Source organism: Rhinoderma darwinii, chromosome 11, assembly GCF_050947455.1.
Source record: "Rhinoderma darwinii isolate aRhiDar2 chromosome 11, aRhiDar2.hap1, whole genome shotgun sequence".
NCBI classification, from domain to species: Eukaryota; Metazoa; Chordata; class Amphibia; order Anura; family Rhinodermatidae; genus Rhinoderma; species Rhinoderma darwinii.
Genome location: NC_134697.1, coordinates 29,371,359 through 29,388,934, shown reverse-complemented (window position 1 = coordinate 29,388,934; position 17,576 = coordinate 29,371,359). Strand labels below are relative to the sequence as shown.

General features: G+C 42.8%; 1 protein-coding gene across 1 annotated transcript; it reads left to right on the top strand.

The window, feature by feature from the left end:
• Positions 1–7,743: 7,743 nt before the first annotated feature.
• Positions 7,744–14,216, top strand: LOC142662935 (homeobox protein vex1-like). Its single transcript, XM_075841229.1, is given in 5 exon segments — positions 7,744–7,808; positions 8,477–8,562; positions 8,565–8,849; positions 10,913–11,172; positions 13,870–14,216. Coding segments are annotated over 5 exon segments (1,026 nt in total). The 3' UTR covers positions 14,200–14,216.
• Positions 14,217–17,576: the final 3,360 nt, after the last annotated feature.

The following is a 17,576-nucleotide window of genomic DNA, read 5'->3' as shown; positions in this document are numbered from 1 at the left end:
CACGCATCACGCACCCATTGAAGTCAATGGGTGCGTGAAAATCACGGACAGCACACGGACGCACATCCGTGTGCTGTGCGTGATTCACGCAATAGTTGCTAAAGAAATAATTTTGAAAAAGAAAAACACCTCCTTCAGTTTATTTTGCTGACGTGAAACACGTGACATACCGATGATATACGCGTGTAAAAAACGCACTATACACTGATGTCACACAGAACTGCAACGCAGGAAAAACGGTGCGTTCTTTACGCGCGCAAAAGGGACACGCTCGTGTGAATAAGACCTAAGTCTCACAATGTGTGCAACCCAGGGAGTCTTCAATGCAGAGCAATTATATGGTTCTTTTTGTGTGATCTGACCGTACTTCGCGATCCACAGAAGTCAATGGAAATGGACTCATAGTACAACATTTCCATTAACTTGTATGACAAAAAATAGGTCTCATTATAGTTTACAATGAAGTCGCACATTTACCATACTCGCACGTAAAGTTTCTTAGAGGACAATGTACAGTATGGCTCCCACAAGGCTAGACCGGAGGCAGAATAGACTCCGTCTCCTCCAAGGTGTGAACTTGATTTATTCAGGTCTTTGTTGCTGAAAGGAAATTGTAAATGTCTTCCTCGAAGCTGACGGTAGATGCCGTTACTTTAATGTTTCTGCATAATAGCGCGGACACCACAAATAAATTTTTGTCACCTTCTGGAAACACTTTGTTTATATAGAACACAGTCCATAATGAGTTATTATTTCGGTCAATAAAAGGAAAAACTAATTACAACTGTCTCGTTTTGCTCTAGCCCTGTCATAATGTTTTGATAATTCTGATAATTCTGATAATTCTGTTTTGATAATTCATATAAGCTTAAATTTGTATTGATTTTATTTGTAAGGGAGCATGTGCAATAAGGCCCCATGTACACATCCGGGCAGTATTTACAGTCAGTAAATACTGCGCAAATGAACCACGGAGTGTCACTGCGCTCACAGTAATAAGTATAGGAGCGCGGTCCGTAAATTCGAAAAATAGGACGTCCTATTTTTTGCATCTCATTTCTATGGCCTGGACACAAACCAGTAAATACAGTGAAGGAAATAAGTATTTGATCCCTTTCTGATTTTGTAAGTTTGCCCACTGTCAAAGTCATGAACAGTCTAGAATTTTTAGGCTAGGTTAATTTTACCAGTGAGAGATAGATTATATTAAAAAAAAATAACAAAAATCACATAGTCAAAATAATATATATTTATTTGCATTGTGCACAGAGAAATAAGTATTTGATCCCCTACCAACCATTAAGAGTTCAGCCTCCTACAGACCAGTTAAACGCTCCAAATCAACTTGGTGCCTGCATTATAGACAGCTCTTACATGGTCACCTGTATAAAAGACTCCTGTCCACAGACTCAATTAATCAGTCTGACTCTAACCTCTACAACATGGGCAAGACCAAAGAGCTTTCTAAGGATGTCAGGGACAAGATCATAGACCTGCACAAGGCTGGAATGGGCTACAAAACCATAAGTAAGACGCTGGGTGAGAAGGAGACAACTGTTGGTGCAATAGTAAGAAAATGGAAGACATACAAAATGACTGTCAATCAACATCGATCTGGGGCTCCATGCAAAATCTCACCTCGTGGGGTATCCTTGATCCTGAGGAAGGTGAGAGCTCAGCCGAAAACTACACGGGGGGAACTTGTTAATGATCTCAAGGCAACTGGGACAACAGTCACCAAGAAAACCATTGGTAACACATTACGCCGTAATGGATTAAAATCCTGCAGTGCCCGCAAGGTCCCCCTGCTCACGAAGGCACATGTACAGGCCCGTCTGAAGTTTGCAAATGAACATCTGGATGATTCTGAGAGTGATTGGGAGAAGGTGCTGTGGTCAGATGAGACTAAAATTGAGCTCTTTGGCATTAACTCTACTCGCCGTGTTTGGAAGAAGAGAAATGCTGCCTATGACCCAAAGAACACCGTCCCCACTGTCAAGCATGGAGGTGGAAACATTATGTTTTGGGGGTGTTTCTCTGCTAAGGGCACAGGACTACTTCACCACATCAATAGGAGAATGGATGGAGCCATGTACCGTCAAATCCTGAGTGACAACCTCCTTTCCTCCACCAGGACATTAAAAATGGCTCGTGGCTGGGTCTTCCAGCACGACAATGACCCGAAACATACAGCCAAGGCAACAAAGGAGTGGCTCAAAAAGAAGCACATTAAGGTCATGGAGTGGCCTAGCCGGTCTCCAGACCTTAATCCCATCGAAAACTTATGGAGGGAGCTGAATATCCGAGTTGCCAAGCGGCAGCCTCGAAATCTTAATGATTTACAGATGATCTGCAAAGAGGAGTGGGACAAAATTCCATCAAACCTGTGTGCAAACCTCATCATCAACTACAAAAAATGTCTGACTGCTGTGCTTGCCAACAAGGGTTTTGAGACCAAGTATTAAGTCTAGTTTGCCAAAGGGATCAAATACTTATTTCTCTGTGCACAATGCAAATAAATATATATAATTTTGACTATGTGATTTTCTTTTTTTTTTTATATATAATCTATCTCGCACTGGTAAAATTAATCTAGCCTAAAAATTCTAGACTGTTCATGTCTTTGACAGTGGGCAAACTTACAAAATCAGCAAGGGATCAAATACTTATTTCCTTCACTGTATATGGGAAGGTGTCCGAGGCCGATTGAGATTCATTTTTCAATATTTTATCCGCAATTACGGATGCGTAATTGCGCAGAAAAACCACGAACGTGTGCATGGGGCCTTAAAGAGGCCTGCTTTATTGTCTCAGGAAATCTGTCAAAAGCTATCAGTTCAATTAAACAAAAGCCGAACCAGTCAATGTTGGGTTGACTTAAAGGGAATATGTCGCTAGAAATTATTATTATTTTTTTTTTCAGTTAAACAATTAGTATTTAAGTGATTACACATTGTTTTAATTTTTTTAATTTTTTTCACAAGTCAGGAAATATTATAAATTAGATTCTTATTTATAACATTTCCATGTGCTGGTCACTAGAGGGAGCAGTTCCCAAAATTGCAGCATGGTCACTGTGGTAAAGCAACCTCATTGATTTATGCTGCAAATTTGGGGTGGACACACTCTCCTCTAGTGTCCTCACACAATCCCCCCTCCCTTCTTCTGGCTGGTGCCAGGAGAAGGAAGGGTTTGAATGTCTTCAAACCTCCTACACTGTGTGCCGCCATTTTTTGAGCGACTGCACAGTGCTAGGAGTATTAGATACAGGGCTCAGCAGACAGTATCACACGAACATAAATTACCTGCTCCTGCCGCCGCCTCCGCTGGTCTACGCTCCTATTCCTTGCTCCTTCCCTTCGTTGAACATATGTCCGGAAGCCGCGGCCGGAAGTCGTCATCTTACTGTCCGCCAGCGGCTTCCGGTCCACATGAAAATGGCGCCAAATTTCGCTCTACGAACGAGCTTCGTTTTGGTCTGTGTGGGAGCGGCGCATTCGTCGTTCCCACACAGATGGCGCACACAACTGCAAATGGAACGGCTCATGTTTGCATTCTCTATGAGGTTGTATGTGCCGTATTCCATCTCTGTATGTGTCGTTAATCGACACATACAGAGAGGAAAAAAAAATGGCAGCCCCCATAGGGAAGTAAAAGTCAGAAAACATAAAAAAGTAAAACATGAGAACACAATTTAATAAACATTTTTAAAATATTACATTAAAAGCAATATGATAAAAAAAATGAAAAAAATTACTGACACCTTCCCTTTAAGTGTCACTGAAAATATATTTTTTCCCGCTGGACAAAAGGTTCTTGTCAGGGTGGGCTCACATGGTGAATTTTTCTTCACCATCCAATGATTAAGCTGATAATTGGACCTTGTTGGAGGCTGCTGCTGTGAAATTATTAAGACAAATCAGCATTTGACCAAAATCTCTCTCTCGTCTGCTTTATAAACATGCAAGTCATTTTTGCAATGGCGAGAGGGGAATATATGCCGCTACCAGATCCCTCTGGCGGAAACTTTTCTCAGAGAAAGCAAAGGATGTTGAGGAATGTTGAAATCCAACATGGCCAATTTATGCTTCTTTACCACAATGGCAGACATTTTTCTATTCACTTTTAACGTATGAATGCTGCAGGGTATTTTTTTTAAGGCCTTGTTCACACAGTGCAGATTTCTGCAGATTTTTTTTTTGTATTTTTTAACCCAAAACCAGGAATAGAATCTAAACAGAAGAAATATATAAAGGGAAGGCCTTATAAGTCTGCTCTCCTGGATCCAATTCTGGGTTTGTTTTAAAAATTGCAGGCAAAATCTGCCGCAAATCTGCACTGTGTAAACAAGGCCTAAGTGTTGTAATCACAGGGAAAAAACGAAAGTCTCTTTCTCCAAGGAATGATCTAGTATTTTATTTTTATACTTTGTAGGAATATCTTCTGGGGAATTAGCATATAGACGCAGACGTGTGAGGACCAGTCTACTGAAAGACACTAACGAAAGGGCGCTTGAGGTTGTTTCTGCAGCACGTGCGTGTGATTTTTACAAATCCCATTTAGACATTTGTGATGGATTTCAGTCTTAAAAGTCTCTGCAACAAATCTGGCGCATATAAACATAACCTAAGGGTTTGTTCCCACCGGTCGCATGCGCTGTGTAAAACGCGGGGAATTCCGCCTGGAAAACCGCACCATATTGTGTTACAGTTTTTCAGGTGGAATCTCCCCTTTGGAAACCAGTGCTTGAAAAAAATAAATCTATACTTACCCTGCGTCTCTGTCCTTCGTGCAGTCCAGGCCTCCTGGGATGAGGCTGCAGCCAGTCACATGGAATCAAACTTCATCCCAGCAGGTCGACCTGGGGAGAGAACATAGGAATTTGTCGCCATGAGAACGGCCGGGGGTAAGTATAGACTTTTTTTTATTAATTTGAAGCCAAAAAAAGCTTTTCTTCCCCATCATTTGCTATTTGTTGCAGGTTTTACCTCTCCAATAAATTCAATGGGGAGTACCCACAACTGAAGCGCAACGAATCCGCAGCATAAATTGACAGGCTGCGGATTTAAAATCTGCACCGCAAGTCAATTTATAAACATATTCGCTGCAGATAATTTCAGATCTCATTCACTTTGCTGATACTCTAAATGCTGCAGATTTTCCGTACAAATTCTGCTGCAAAAATTCTCCAGCGTTTACGCTACATGGGAACCCGGCCTTAGGGTTCATGCACAAAACCTGCACGACTCTTTAGAACGGAGATATTCTCCAGAGAATATGACTGAAAACAACTCCTTATTCCTCTGTATGAGTTCTGAGGCTTATAAGGCTGGATTCACACGAGCATGTTCGGTCCGTAATGGACGGACGTATTTCGGCCGCAAGTCCCGGACCGAACACACTGCAGGGAGCCGGGCTCCTAGCATCATAGTTATGTACGACACTAGGAGTCCCTGCCTCGCTGCCAGACAACTGTCCCGTACTGTAATCATGTTTACAGTACGGGACAGTAGTTCCACGGAGAGGCAGGGACTCCTAGCATCGTACATAACTATGATGCTAGGAGCCCGGCTCCCTGCAATGCGTTCGGTCCGGGACTTGCGGCCGAAATACGTTCCGTCCATTACGGACGTAACATGCTCGTGTGAATCCAGCCTAAATGTACAATGGTAAACTCATGCACGTCAATGGCAGGCCTAATACATGGAGCTGTAAATCGACCATGCGCAAGAACCTTAAAGGGGTTTTCTGACATTTATGACATATCCACATGACATGTCAAATGTCAGATAGATGCGGGTCCCACCTCTGTGACCCGCACCTATCTTTAGAACGGGCCCCCTAACCCCCATTTTACCTCTTTCTGCTCCCGCTGCCTCCCGGACATTTCCTGACTATATGGTCGGGAGTTACGAAAAAAGCGTGGCTTGCTAAGCTACGCTGTTTTTGTAGCTCCCATAGCAGTTATGGATGCAGAATAGCATGCGAGCTACACTGTTTCGGTAACTACCATTCAGTTCTACGCGGTTTCCTCCTTCATGGTCGGAAATCAGCCGGAACACCAAGAGGTAGAACAGGGTTGAGGCGGCCCCGTTCTAGAGATAGGTGCGGGTCGCAGAGGTGGGACCCGCATCTATTTATCCTGTGGATATGTCATAAATGTCCCTGATGGGAAAACCCCTTTAAGGTCTTATTCACACAAGGGCGTCCGATTTGCCGTTTTTCATGCATAGGACTGTCTGTGCAGCGTCTGCGTGGTTTCCGTGTGGCATACATTTTTCTAATTCGTATCTCACTTCCTTGTTTCACTTTTTTTTTTCTATGCCTTTCTTTTGCAACTGATGCATGCGAACCGTGTGCTGTCCATTTCTTTTCACACACCCATAGACTTTGATGAGTGTGTTTCGTCCGCAAAAATGATCAGAATAGAACAAGCAGTGAGTTTCTCGCAAAGGAGACACCCTCCATGAAAAAACGCAGATGTGTAAATAGCCCCATTGAATTGCATTGGTCAGTGTGCGGTCCGTTGTTAAAACAGACAGCACACGGACGAGAAACGTGCTTGTGTGAATAAGGCCTTAGAGTTTATTTATATGCTGTTTTTCTTACGGGTTTTGCCCGTATTTTCATAATCGCAGTAAAACCATGTTTTTTTTTTGTAAAAAATCTGCATGGAAAATCCGCAGCATTTCTGCTACCTGTGGACATGGCCTAAGGCCAGGATCACACACAACGTTTTTGGCCCAGTTTTTTTAGTCAAACACCGAAGTGGGCGCAAAAGAAAGGAGATGCATCAGTCGTTTCTTTAAATGTTTCCTTCCTCTTGGATCCACTACTGGGTTTGGCTCAAAAAATAATGCCAAAACCGCAACGAAACCGTGTGTGTGATTCTGGCCAGTTTTTGGGAGCTAAAAAAAATACAAATGCAAGGAATGCCTGATAAAAACCATACAAATATTGGAGTAGGTCCACTCAGGGAGATCCAGTTCCCCTAGTACTGCAAGTCCCAGCATGTCTTCCATTTTTATTGTAATTCACTGGGGGTAAAGGCTGAAGACATCCTGAGCACGTTCTACATTCATCGATCCATACATCTTTTCGGCTGTGGCTGCACGTCGCCTTTTTGCCGCCGTCACAGTCTATCAGAATACAATGAGTCACACGTACACACTTTTGACACTATAAATATATCAATAAGAAAGATAAGGAGTGACAAAAAGTTGCATGACCTTTAATAATGGGAGTAGTCACACAACAATAGTCTGGGTATAGCCCCAGTTTAGGAGGGTCCTCCAAACATGACTCATTTCTGGCACCAGATCTTCTAATGGGAACTTCTAATACGAAGTCATCTTACCTATAATGTACGGTTTACTGGTAGTTCACTCTACTGACCGCACTCAATGTATGTAAATGTTGTCATTGAGTCACAATTTACAGCCATATAAGAGTGAAGTGTCTACACAGAGACAACAAATCCACTTTGAAGACAATAAATATCAGTACTTGACTTTCTTCTTCCAATCTGTTGACATAAGTAAAGTCCCAGTCATTTTGCTCTTTATCATTGAGCTGTGTATGTGGTTAGTGTGGTGCCAGTTTACCCAGACTATTCGTTATTCTGCTAAATGAGGTGTTTGCCGGGGGAGGGGGGAGATCACTTGTTGGTCTTGGTTAACCTCTTCCACCCTGGACAGGTCAGATGCTTCAATGCTCACCAAACCCATGCAATAGTCTGTCGGCATGGAAAGGGTTGAGAAGGAAGGTCTACAATTGGATTCTTATCTGAAGATCACCTGCGAGGACCAGTTCTCTTTCACAAAATGTACAATTAAGCGTTTGATCTAGTTCATAAAAACATCAAGCTATTGACTTTGAAATGCACCCAGCACACATTTGCTGTCATTCTCAATGGCTCTTGCCTCATTTCCTATGTTACTTCTTCCTTAATAAACCACATTAACATTATTCCCCACAAACACTACATGGCTCCAAAGATCAGATAAATGGGTCTATTTCCCAAGTCTTTTCCTGTTGCAGGAACTTGTATGAAAAAATGATATACCTTAGACCAGTATAGGCCCCATCATTCAGACACCAAGCTTAAAACGACCACTTGGACCCAACAGAAAGTCTCCAGCGGTATCCAATTATTTCATTATACCCAAAGTATCTACTAAAAAACTTGAAGACTCTGATTAAGTTTCTCCTAGTCCGTCTGTCTTATTATAATATCATTTCAGTGACTCCGGTATCTTATCTGGAAACAATGAATCCCAGAATGGTTTACAGCAATCATATAAGACTATCTAATCCTTGAAGGTACTGATTCAATTACTTGACGGTTCTATCATTAAGGGCCAGCCTTCTAGAAATGAACTTGGAGCCAGTAACTTCTGAATTGAGGGATTAAGAGGATGTGACAGTCGCCTGACAATGGAAATTACACTAACACCCAATAAAGCTATTGTTGTAGACATTATTACAAGTGTTGGCTCATTACACCCCACCTTGGTTCAGGGGGCTTTAAATATGCCTGCGAGACAATGAGAAGGTTAGTTGCACGTTTGAGGAGGAAGTGAAGGACATCTAAGACCCGGGTATGGAGAAGAAACCTTATTCAGTGGAATGGCTTTCAGAAAGTAGTCACAGGAACACTACTACTACTCTCAATGTGGATCTAATACGATGCAGGTTGGGCCAAGCTTTTCCCTATGGGAAGGAACATAATATCTCACTGCCATCAGGAATGGAGAAGCGTAATGCAGGAAATGACTTGAATGAGAAGGAAAATCACATTGACCACAAAGTTGCACTTTATCAAGCACCAAGCACCCAAGACACACAGGGTAAGATTATTTTATTGGCTGTAACTTCTTATTTAAGTTACTGACTAGAACTCCATGTTTTATGCAATTATTTAATACGTAGTGTCACATTTAGCCTTGCTGTACTAGAGCAGTGTTCTCCAACTTTTTCCAGAACTACAACCCCCAGCATGCTCTGATAGTCTTGGCTGGGAGTTGTAGTTTTTCAACAGCTGGAGAGTCACAGGCTAGAGACTACCAGTGATGACCATTCTGTACTTATTGCTAAGGTGCAAGTAAACACCATTGATTGGAATCTGACCTGAGAACGTGTATTATCTTTTTCTGCCCACATTTGATGCTCTCTGGCTGTTTAACATTTTGTAAAACATTGCATCACACTAAGGCCTTATTCACACGGACGTGTACGTTTTGCATGCGCAAAAAATGCTGCGTTTTGCGCTCGCAAAAGGTACGTGAGTCATCTGTATATGGTGTGCGGCTGTGTGATTTTTTTTTCGCGCAGCCGGCATTATGATGACACTGGTTTTATGTTTACAAACAGAAAACCACGAGGTGCTTTTCTGTTTTCATTCTTTTATTTTACTACTATAGCGCGGATCACATGTGGCACCCGGAAGTGCTTCCGTGTGCCGAGCGCGATTTGCACGCACCCATTAACTTCAACACAGGCAAGTATAGGACATGTCGTAAGTTTTGCGCAGCGCACATACGCTGCGTGAAATTCACTGACAGTCTGAACGGCCCCATTCACTAACATAGGTCCGTGCGGCGCACGTGAAAATCACGCACGTGGCACGGACGTATAACACATTCGTGTGAATAAGCCCTAACAATCTTAGACTTGAGGTACTTTTGCACGGCCCAACAGCTCGTTGTTCGGCGCTCATTTGCTCCTCTCACAAGAAGCTAGTATGGGGACGGGTGGTCGTTACTCTGATCGCTAATCCCCATATATTATTATCATGTCGGCAGCGCATCTCCCTGTTTACACAGGAGATGTGCTGCCGACAACGATAATATCTTGGACGTTTAAAGCTATACAATCAGCTGATGATCGAGCGTTTGCTCGTTCATCGGGTGATCGTTGCCCCGTTTACACGCGTTCTGTGAATGCTCTTTTTCTCGATAATTGGCCGATGCAAAGGGCCCTTAGACTCTGGCCAGCTGACTGTAAATTCCTTGACTGATCTTACTGTCCGATATCTTGGCTTGCTGATAAGAAATGAATGCATTATAATGACTACCCATCACAGTTCTATATACTCATCATATTGCAATGTGTGATGGTAGCTTCATGACTTAAGGAAAATCCATTGCATTACCATAACTCTGCCTGTATCACAATGCACAACGGAAAGCGTTGTATGACAAATTCAGCACTGCTACATTACATCTGTGTGTAGAAAATATATACTCACTACATTAAAATGTATTAAAGGTGTTTTCCCATCAGAAACATTTGACATATCCACAGGATATGGCATAAATGTTAGATAGATGTGGGTCCCTCCTCTGGGACCCACATTTATCTCTAGAACGGGACCCCCTAAACCCTATTGTATCGCTCTGTGTTGTGGCTGAAGTGTGTGATTTCTGACCATGGATTACGGAAGCCGCATAGCTCGCTGAGCTACGCTGTTTCCGTAAGTCCCATAGTAATGAATGGCAGTTAGGAAAGCAGTGTAGCATGCGAGCTACGCTGTTTCTGTAATTCATGGTCGGAGATCACACACGTCAGCCACAACACAGAGCGGTAGAATGGGGTTTAGAGGGCACCGTTCTAGAGATAGGTGGGACCTGCAACTATCTGACATTTATGACATATCCTGTGGATATGTCATTAATGTCTCTGATGGGAAAACCCCTTTAACTGTGTGTGTGTGTGTGTGTGTGTGTGTGTGTATATATATATATATATATATATATATATATATATATAGCAGTGGTCTAAAACCTGTGGCTCGAGCTGCTGGAAAAAACTACAACTCCCAACATGCCCGGCATTCTTTTTAGATTTCCACTCTTATTATGTAAAATCCATTGGGTTAATTATGTGTTCAATATCTGACTTTATTTTATAGGTGTTTCCATATCTAGAAAGGCATTTCAGGAGGTCTCTGCCCAAAGACCAAGTCCCATCCAAGATAATTGTCAGCTCTTTGACTCTGACAGTATGAAGAGCCCAGGGTCCACGTCTGAGGAGGAGTCTTCATCTAGACCTCGAACGAAGTTCTCTGCTGAGCAGCTCCAGGAGCTGGAGAAGAGCTTCAAGGAACATCGCTACATTGGGTCCAGTGAGAAGAAGCGGCTGTCCAAGGTGCTGAAGTTATCAGAGACTCAGGTAAGAGTTCTAGGGATGATTATCACCATTACGGCATGTTCATACGGCGCTAGAAAATACGAAACCATGTGAAAACGTGTCAAATCTGCTAGTGTTTCTTGTGTAGAGCTTTTTAATACACACACGTTTTTGACTTGTTTTGTGCACACTTTATGCGCGTTTTTTTGGCGCGCATTTAGGACTCCCATTGACTATGGGAAAATTTGGTTCGTTTTTAAATGTCAAAGAATTGACTTGACGCTTCTTTTTTACGCAACGTGTTTTTTTTTTAAAAACTTGTATGTACTGTGCGCGTTCCGATTAATTTTATTGGGAAGCTTAAAGAGGCTCTGTCACCAGATTTTGCAACCCCTATCTGCTATTGCAGCAGATCGGCGCTGCAATGTAGATAAGAGTAACGTTTTTATTTGTTAAAAACGAGCATTTTTGGCCAAGTTATGACCATTTTTGTATTTATGCAAATGAGGCTTGCAAAAGTACAAGTGGGCGTGTTTAAAGTAAAAGTCCAACTGGGCGTGTATTATGTGCGTACATCGGGGCGTTTTTACTACTTTTACTAGCTGGGCGTTCTGACGAGAAGTAACATCCTCTTCTCTTCAGAACGCCCAGCTTCTGGCAGTGCAGACACACAGCGTGTTCTCGAGAGATCACGCTGTGTCGTCACTCACTTCCTGCCCCAGGTCTTGCATCGTGTCGGACGAGCGAGGACACATCGGCACCAGAGGCTACAGTTGATTCTGCAGCAGCATCAGCGTTTGCAGGTAAGTAGCTACATCGACTTACCTGCAAACGCCGCTGCTGCTGCAGAATCAACTGTAGCCTCTGGTGCCGATGTGTCCTCGCTCGTCTGACACGATGCAGGACCTGGGGCAGGAAGTGAGTGACGTCACAGCGTGATCTCTCGAACACGCTGTGTGTCTGCACTGCCAGAAGCTGGGCGTTCTGAAGAGAAGTGGATGATACTTCTCGTCAGAACGCCCAGCTAGTAAAAGTAGTAAAAACGCCCCGATGTACGCACATAATACACGCCCAGTTGGACTTTTACTTTTAAACACGCCCAGTTGTACTTTTGCAAGCCTCATTTGCATAAATACAAAAATGGTCATAACTTGGCCAAAAATGCTCGTTTTTAACAAATAAAAACGTTACTGTAATCTACATTGCAGCGCCGATCTGCTGCAATAGCAGATAGGGGTTGCAAAATCTGGTGACAGAGCCTCTTTAATGCAGGTTTTTTTTTTTTATGCGTATTTCTGCATATAAAATACACATCAAATACACGATGTGTGAACAGGGCCTTATTTTATGCGTGTCATCATTATAGCTTGTCCAGTGGTAAACTATAAGGGTATGTTCACACGGGCTATTTTCTGGCCATAAACTCCTCGAAAAATGGCAAAAAATGCGGGGACTAACCAGCAAAAAATGTGGCGGCTGACCACCTAAAAACAGCAGTTTCAGCAGTTTTTTTGTTAAGCGTGTGAACATAGTCTAATGGTATGTTCACACACTTCACAAAATGTGGCTGAAAATACGGAGGGAAAACCGCTCCTGATTTTCAGCCGTTTTTTAAGCAACTAGCGTTTCTTGCAATGTTTTTTGCGCCCGTCTCCGGAGCTATTTTTCTATTGAGTCAATGAAAAACTGCTCCAAAAACGTCTCAAGAAGTGACATGCACTTCTTTTTACGGGGCATCTTTTTACATGCCGTTATTTGAAAATGAGGCGTAAAATAACGCCCCGTCGGAACAGAACGCCGTATTTCCCATTGAAATCAATGGGCAGATGTTTGTAGGTGTTCTGCTTCTGATTTTTCAGGACGTTTACGGCCCGAAAAACGGCTGATAATAGCCCGTGTGAATATACCTGAAGGAGTTTAGAGGTTGCAGTAAGTGTCTTAGTAGTTCCAAAGACCCCTCTCCCATATAAGATGACCGAGTACTATAAAGGGCATTTGACAGTTGGGGGCAGGGAGCAGTACAGATTTTACATCGAGCCTGCTATGTCTCCGTAGCTGGACCTCAAAGCAGCTGCAGGGCCTTCCTCTGTGGATTGCAAGCCCTTAACGTTGGTCATTTAGGGGTTAATAAATCATAACGTGTTGTCCCATTTGCTGGCTTAAAGGGGTTGTCCGAGGTTAGAAAAACATGGCTGCTTTCTTGCAGCAACAGCGCCACACCTGTCTACAGGTTGTGTTTGGTATTGCAGTCTGGCTCCATTCCCTTCAATACAGCTGAGCTGAAATTCCAAAAACAACCCAGGTGTGGTAGTGTTTCTGGATGAAAGCAGTTAAACATACACCGGAAATGACCATGTGCTATAAACCACTCCTGACCACTGTGCATTATGGAAATGATGAGGCTGAAAATGAAAATTTTTTAAGGGTGGAGTCTTCATTGGAATGCCTGGGGTTCACGTGTTGCATGTTAATCATCGTTTCCACTTGCTATCTTTAAGAAATGACAGGAATGGGACATCAAGCCGGTAAAGCTTTAGTATCTAAAGTCTCACCCTTTTCTACTCCCCCCCCCCCCCCTGCAACCACCACCAAAAAAAGGGTGATCTTGAACACCTAAGGAACGTTGTTCTTGACTTTTCTGGATTTTATGTAGCTTCATGGTCTTCACTGGTGCTAATATTTCCTTTAATGAATTTTCTGGTACCACAACATACGTCTAAATTTTAATTTTCTTTTTAGATAAAAACCTGGTTTCAGAATCGAAGGATGAAGTTTAAACGTCAAAGTCAAGATGCAAGAGTTGAAGCTTTCTTCTCCGGGCTGTACCTTCCTTATTACAATTACTCTGATTTTCAGTTACCAAGTTGCTCTGTACGACCAGATCTGACCATGCCATTCCCCCCTCCAGCACCAGTCCATCCTTATGCAGCACTACCATCAGCGATCACTAGGCCTGCACTCCATGCTACACCCATCACGCCGGCAAATCTTGGATCCTACCCATGCACTTCTGTGCTGGTACACCCAATGATTAATGAGCCAATGAGCCACAGATACACCCCATATTAACGTCATGGCTGGACTTGTAATGGACAACTAAAAAAAACAATGCACATAATTTATTGTAAGTTATTTTTTATTATTGGTGTGTTTTTTGTTTTATTGGTTTTATACGCTTTTATAAATGGTGCTTTATAACTAAATAATGTGAATACAGTTCATTGGTCGCTCTACTGTAAGGAACTGAATTTTAAGGTTTAAATTAAGTTGTAAGTTTTAAAATAAATTTATTGGAAATACAGTTCACATTTGTGTCAAATGCATTTATTTTCTGTTTGATGGGAGTGCAGAGGTAACCGTCCCACCCAGGCCATTGTGCTTGAGGAAAATCCAAAACAATAGTGGTGGGAGACAGTACGTCTTAGGCTACATTCACATGAGCGTGTCCAATTTGTGTGCGCAAAAAAAGGACCGTATTTACTGCATTTCATGTCAGTGTGGCATCCGTTATTCACATCCGTGATTATTCTCCGCAAGCACTACCCTTTCTTCCTCTGAGTTTATTTAGCAACTGGTGCGTGAAACACGGACAACACATGGATGTCGTCTGTGTGCTGCCTGTGTTTTTCACGCACCCATAGACTTCAATGGACGACAACATCCGCAAAAACTGACCAATATAGTACATGCAATGAGTTTCACGCAAGGGACACTCGCATGAAAAATCATGCGTGTCTGAATGGCCCTATTGACTTACATGGGTCCGTGTGCTGTCCGTTATTTCAACAGACAGCACATGGACGCAGAACATGCTCGTCTGAATGAGCCCTTAGTGATCTATTGGTGCACATCTCAGGGGACCCTCTGCCACAGGTCCAGAACTAGTAGTTGAAAGGTAGAGACAGCACTCAGGGGTTGTTTGCAATTAGGCCGGGTTCACACGAGCGTGTTCAGTCTGTAAAATACGGACTATATGTCGGCCGCATTTCCCAGACCGAACACACTGCAGGGAGCCGGGCTGCTAGCATCATAGTTATCTATGACGCAAGGTGTCCCTGCCTCGCTATGGGAAAACTGTCACGTACTGAAAACATGATTGATTACAGTTTTCCCGCAGCGACTCCTAGGGTCATAGATAACTATGATGCTAGCAGCCCGGCTCCCTGAAGTGTGTTCGGTCCGGGAAATGTGACCGACATATGTTCCGTATTTTACGGACTGAACATGCTCGTGTGAACCCGGCCTTACTTTTTTTTATTACTGAATATAACAGATCACCAAATTTACAAGGTGCACAGGAACTTATCAAGCAATGTTTTGAGGATCATGATACTCTTCTTCAGGCAATGCAGGACCCTCGCTGATCAGAAGTATAAAAGCGCTGATATCCGCTGTGGAGCACCACAACCCTTTTCTATGATTTATCCATGCATAGTGGCTTGTGTGAATGCTGGTTTATTTGTAGCAGGTGTTTAGGGTCGTTTTTGACGGGAGTCCAGTAAGATACAAAGGCAATCGTTCTTGTACAAACCCACATGGCAGAGGAAAATTCCAAGATCATGGATAGACATATAGGGCTTTATTATTGTTTCAATGGGACTAGGTGTTTCGGGGTACTTGGTACACCTTCTTTAGGTCAATCAAAAAATGACAGAGAAGGGGGTCCCATGTACCCCAAAATACGCAGTCCTGTTAAGATAAGAGCCTTATAAGGCCTTATTCACATGACCGTGTCCGTTTTGCGCGTGAAAAAAAGCTGCGTTTTGCACGCGCAAAAGTTCAGTGTGGCATCTGTATATGGTGCGCAGCTTCGTGATTTTCGCGCAGCCGGCATCATTGTGACACTCTGTTTTTATGTTCCGAAACAGTAAAGAAGGAGGGGCTTTTATGTTTCCCTTCACTTCTTTAACAACAGTAGCGCGAATCACGCGCGTCACCCGGAAGTGCTTCCGTGTGCCGTGCGCGATTTGCACGCACCCATTGACTTCAATGGGTGCGTGCTGTGCGAAACACGTGCAAGTATAGGACATGCCGTGAGTTTTACGCAGCGGACACACGCTGCGTGAAAATCACAACCTGTCAGAACGGCCCCATTGACTTACACAAGCTAGTGCGACGCGCGTGATTTCCATGCGCGTAGCACGGACGTAATACACGTTCGTGTGAATAAGGTCTTAAGCTATCCACAATCCTTTTTCTTTTTTATTTATTTTTCACCAGAATGAGTGACTGTGTTTTCTTCCTGTACAAAATTTCCCAATACCTCTTCAAGATCCCTAGCGAAGTGCTCATCAATCGCTAAGGGCAATCCAGCGCCATATGGGTAAACAGTGTTGTGCCTGTACAGTTGCCCAACACAACAAGGTGAGCCTCTATAACCGGTCATCGCTTTTCTCTCTGCATTGAACTTACCCACCCTATATAGCGTGGTTTTTCCATATTTCTTTTTTTTTTTTTTCAGCTCTACATAAATTGTTTTAACTGTACAGATGAACGCTCGTCTCCATATTAGCTCCTTGTGAAAGGAGCAAACGAGTGCCGATCAACGAGTTGTCTCGTTGATCAGCGATTGTTTACATGGCCTAGGTTGGGCCTTGTAAAAGTACCTTTAGTCTGCCATGTATAATTTGGGAGAGGCAGATATTTAACATAAGTGGAGGGGGTGATTCCTTTATAACATTTTACTATGTACAATGACAGAAGATGGCGCTATGTACACACATTTTAATGACTATATTAGAGTTGCTGTTTTCTTCACAATGGCTCATAAATAGAGACCCTTTATAGCGGACAATAGGCATGTAAATGATGTATTCATGTGAGCTTTCATGGTCTGCTGAGACAATGTTGCAATTTCATAAAATGTGGAGAGATAGCGGTATACTGCACTTCTGGCGCCACCTATCACTGAAAAAAAAAAAAAAAAGATTGGATCGGAAAAATCACTCCCTAACATTAGACACTTGGGTAGTATCTAACAACCCCCATAGATACTAGGGTTTTTTTTTGCAGGAACCACTGACAAAATGTAATGTCTATGTACAGCACGCCATATGCTATCTGTCTGCCTATATGTGCAAGACTCCCAGAGTAAAGGCCCTTTCACACTACGCTTCACAGAACGCTCGTTCATCGACTGATTGCATAGTTTTAAATGCCAAAACGATATCGTTGTTTGCAGCACATCTGCCTGCTATGTGGGTGATTAGCAGAATTACAAACACTTCAGTGTGAATATTGGACATAAATACAAAACTGTATCAAGTATAGAATATAGAAAAGTGACCAACATCAGTGCATCAGCGTTGGTGAGACCTTTCTGCAGGAGGAACCCATCAATGGAAAGGCAAACGGATACCATAGCTTCTGTTTGCATTACCATTGAATTTGATGGTAATGCTTCTGTTGCTTTCGTAAGGTTTCAGGTTTTTTTACGGAAACAATAG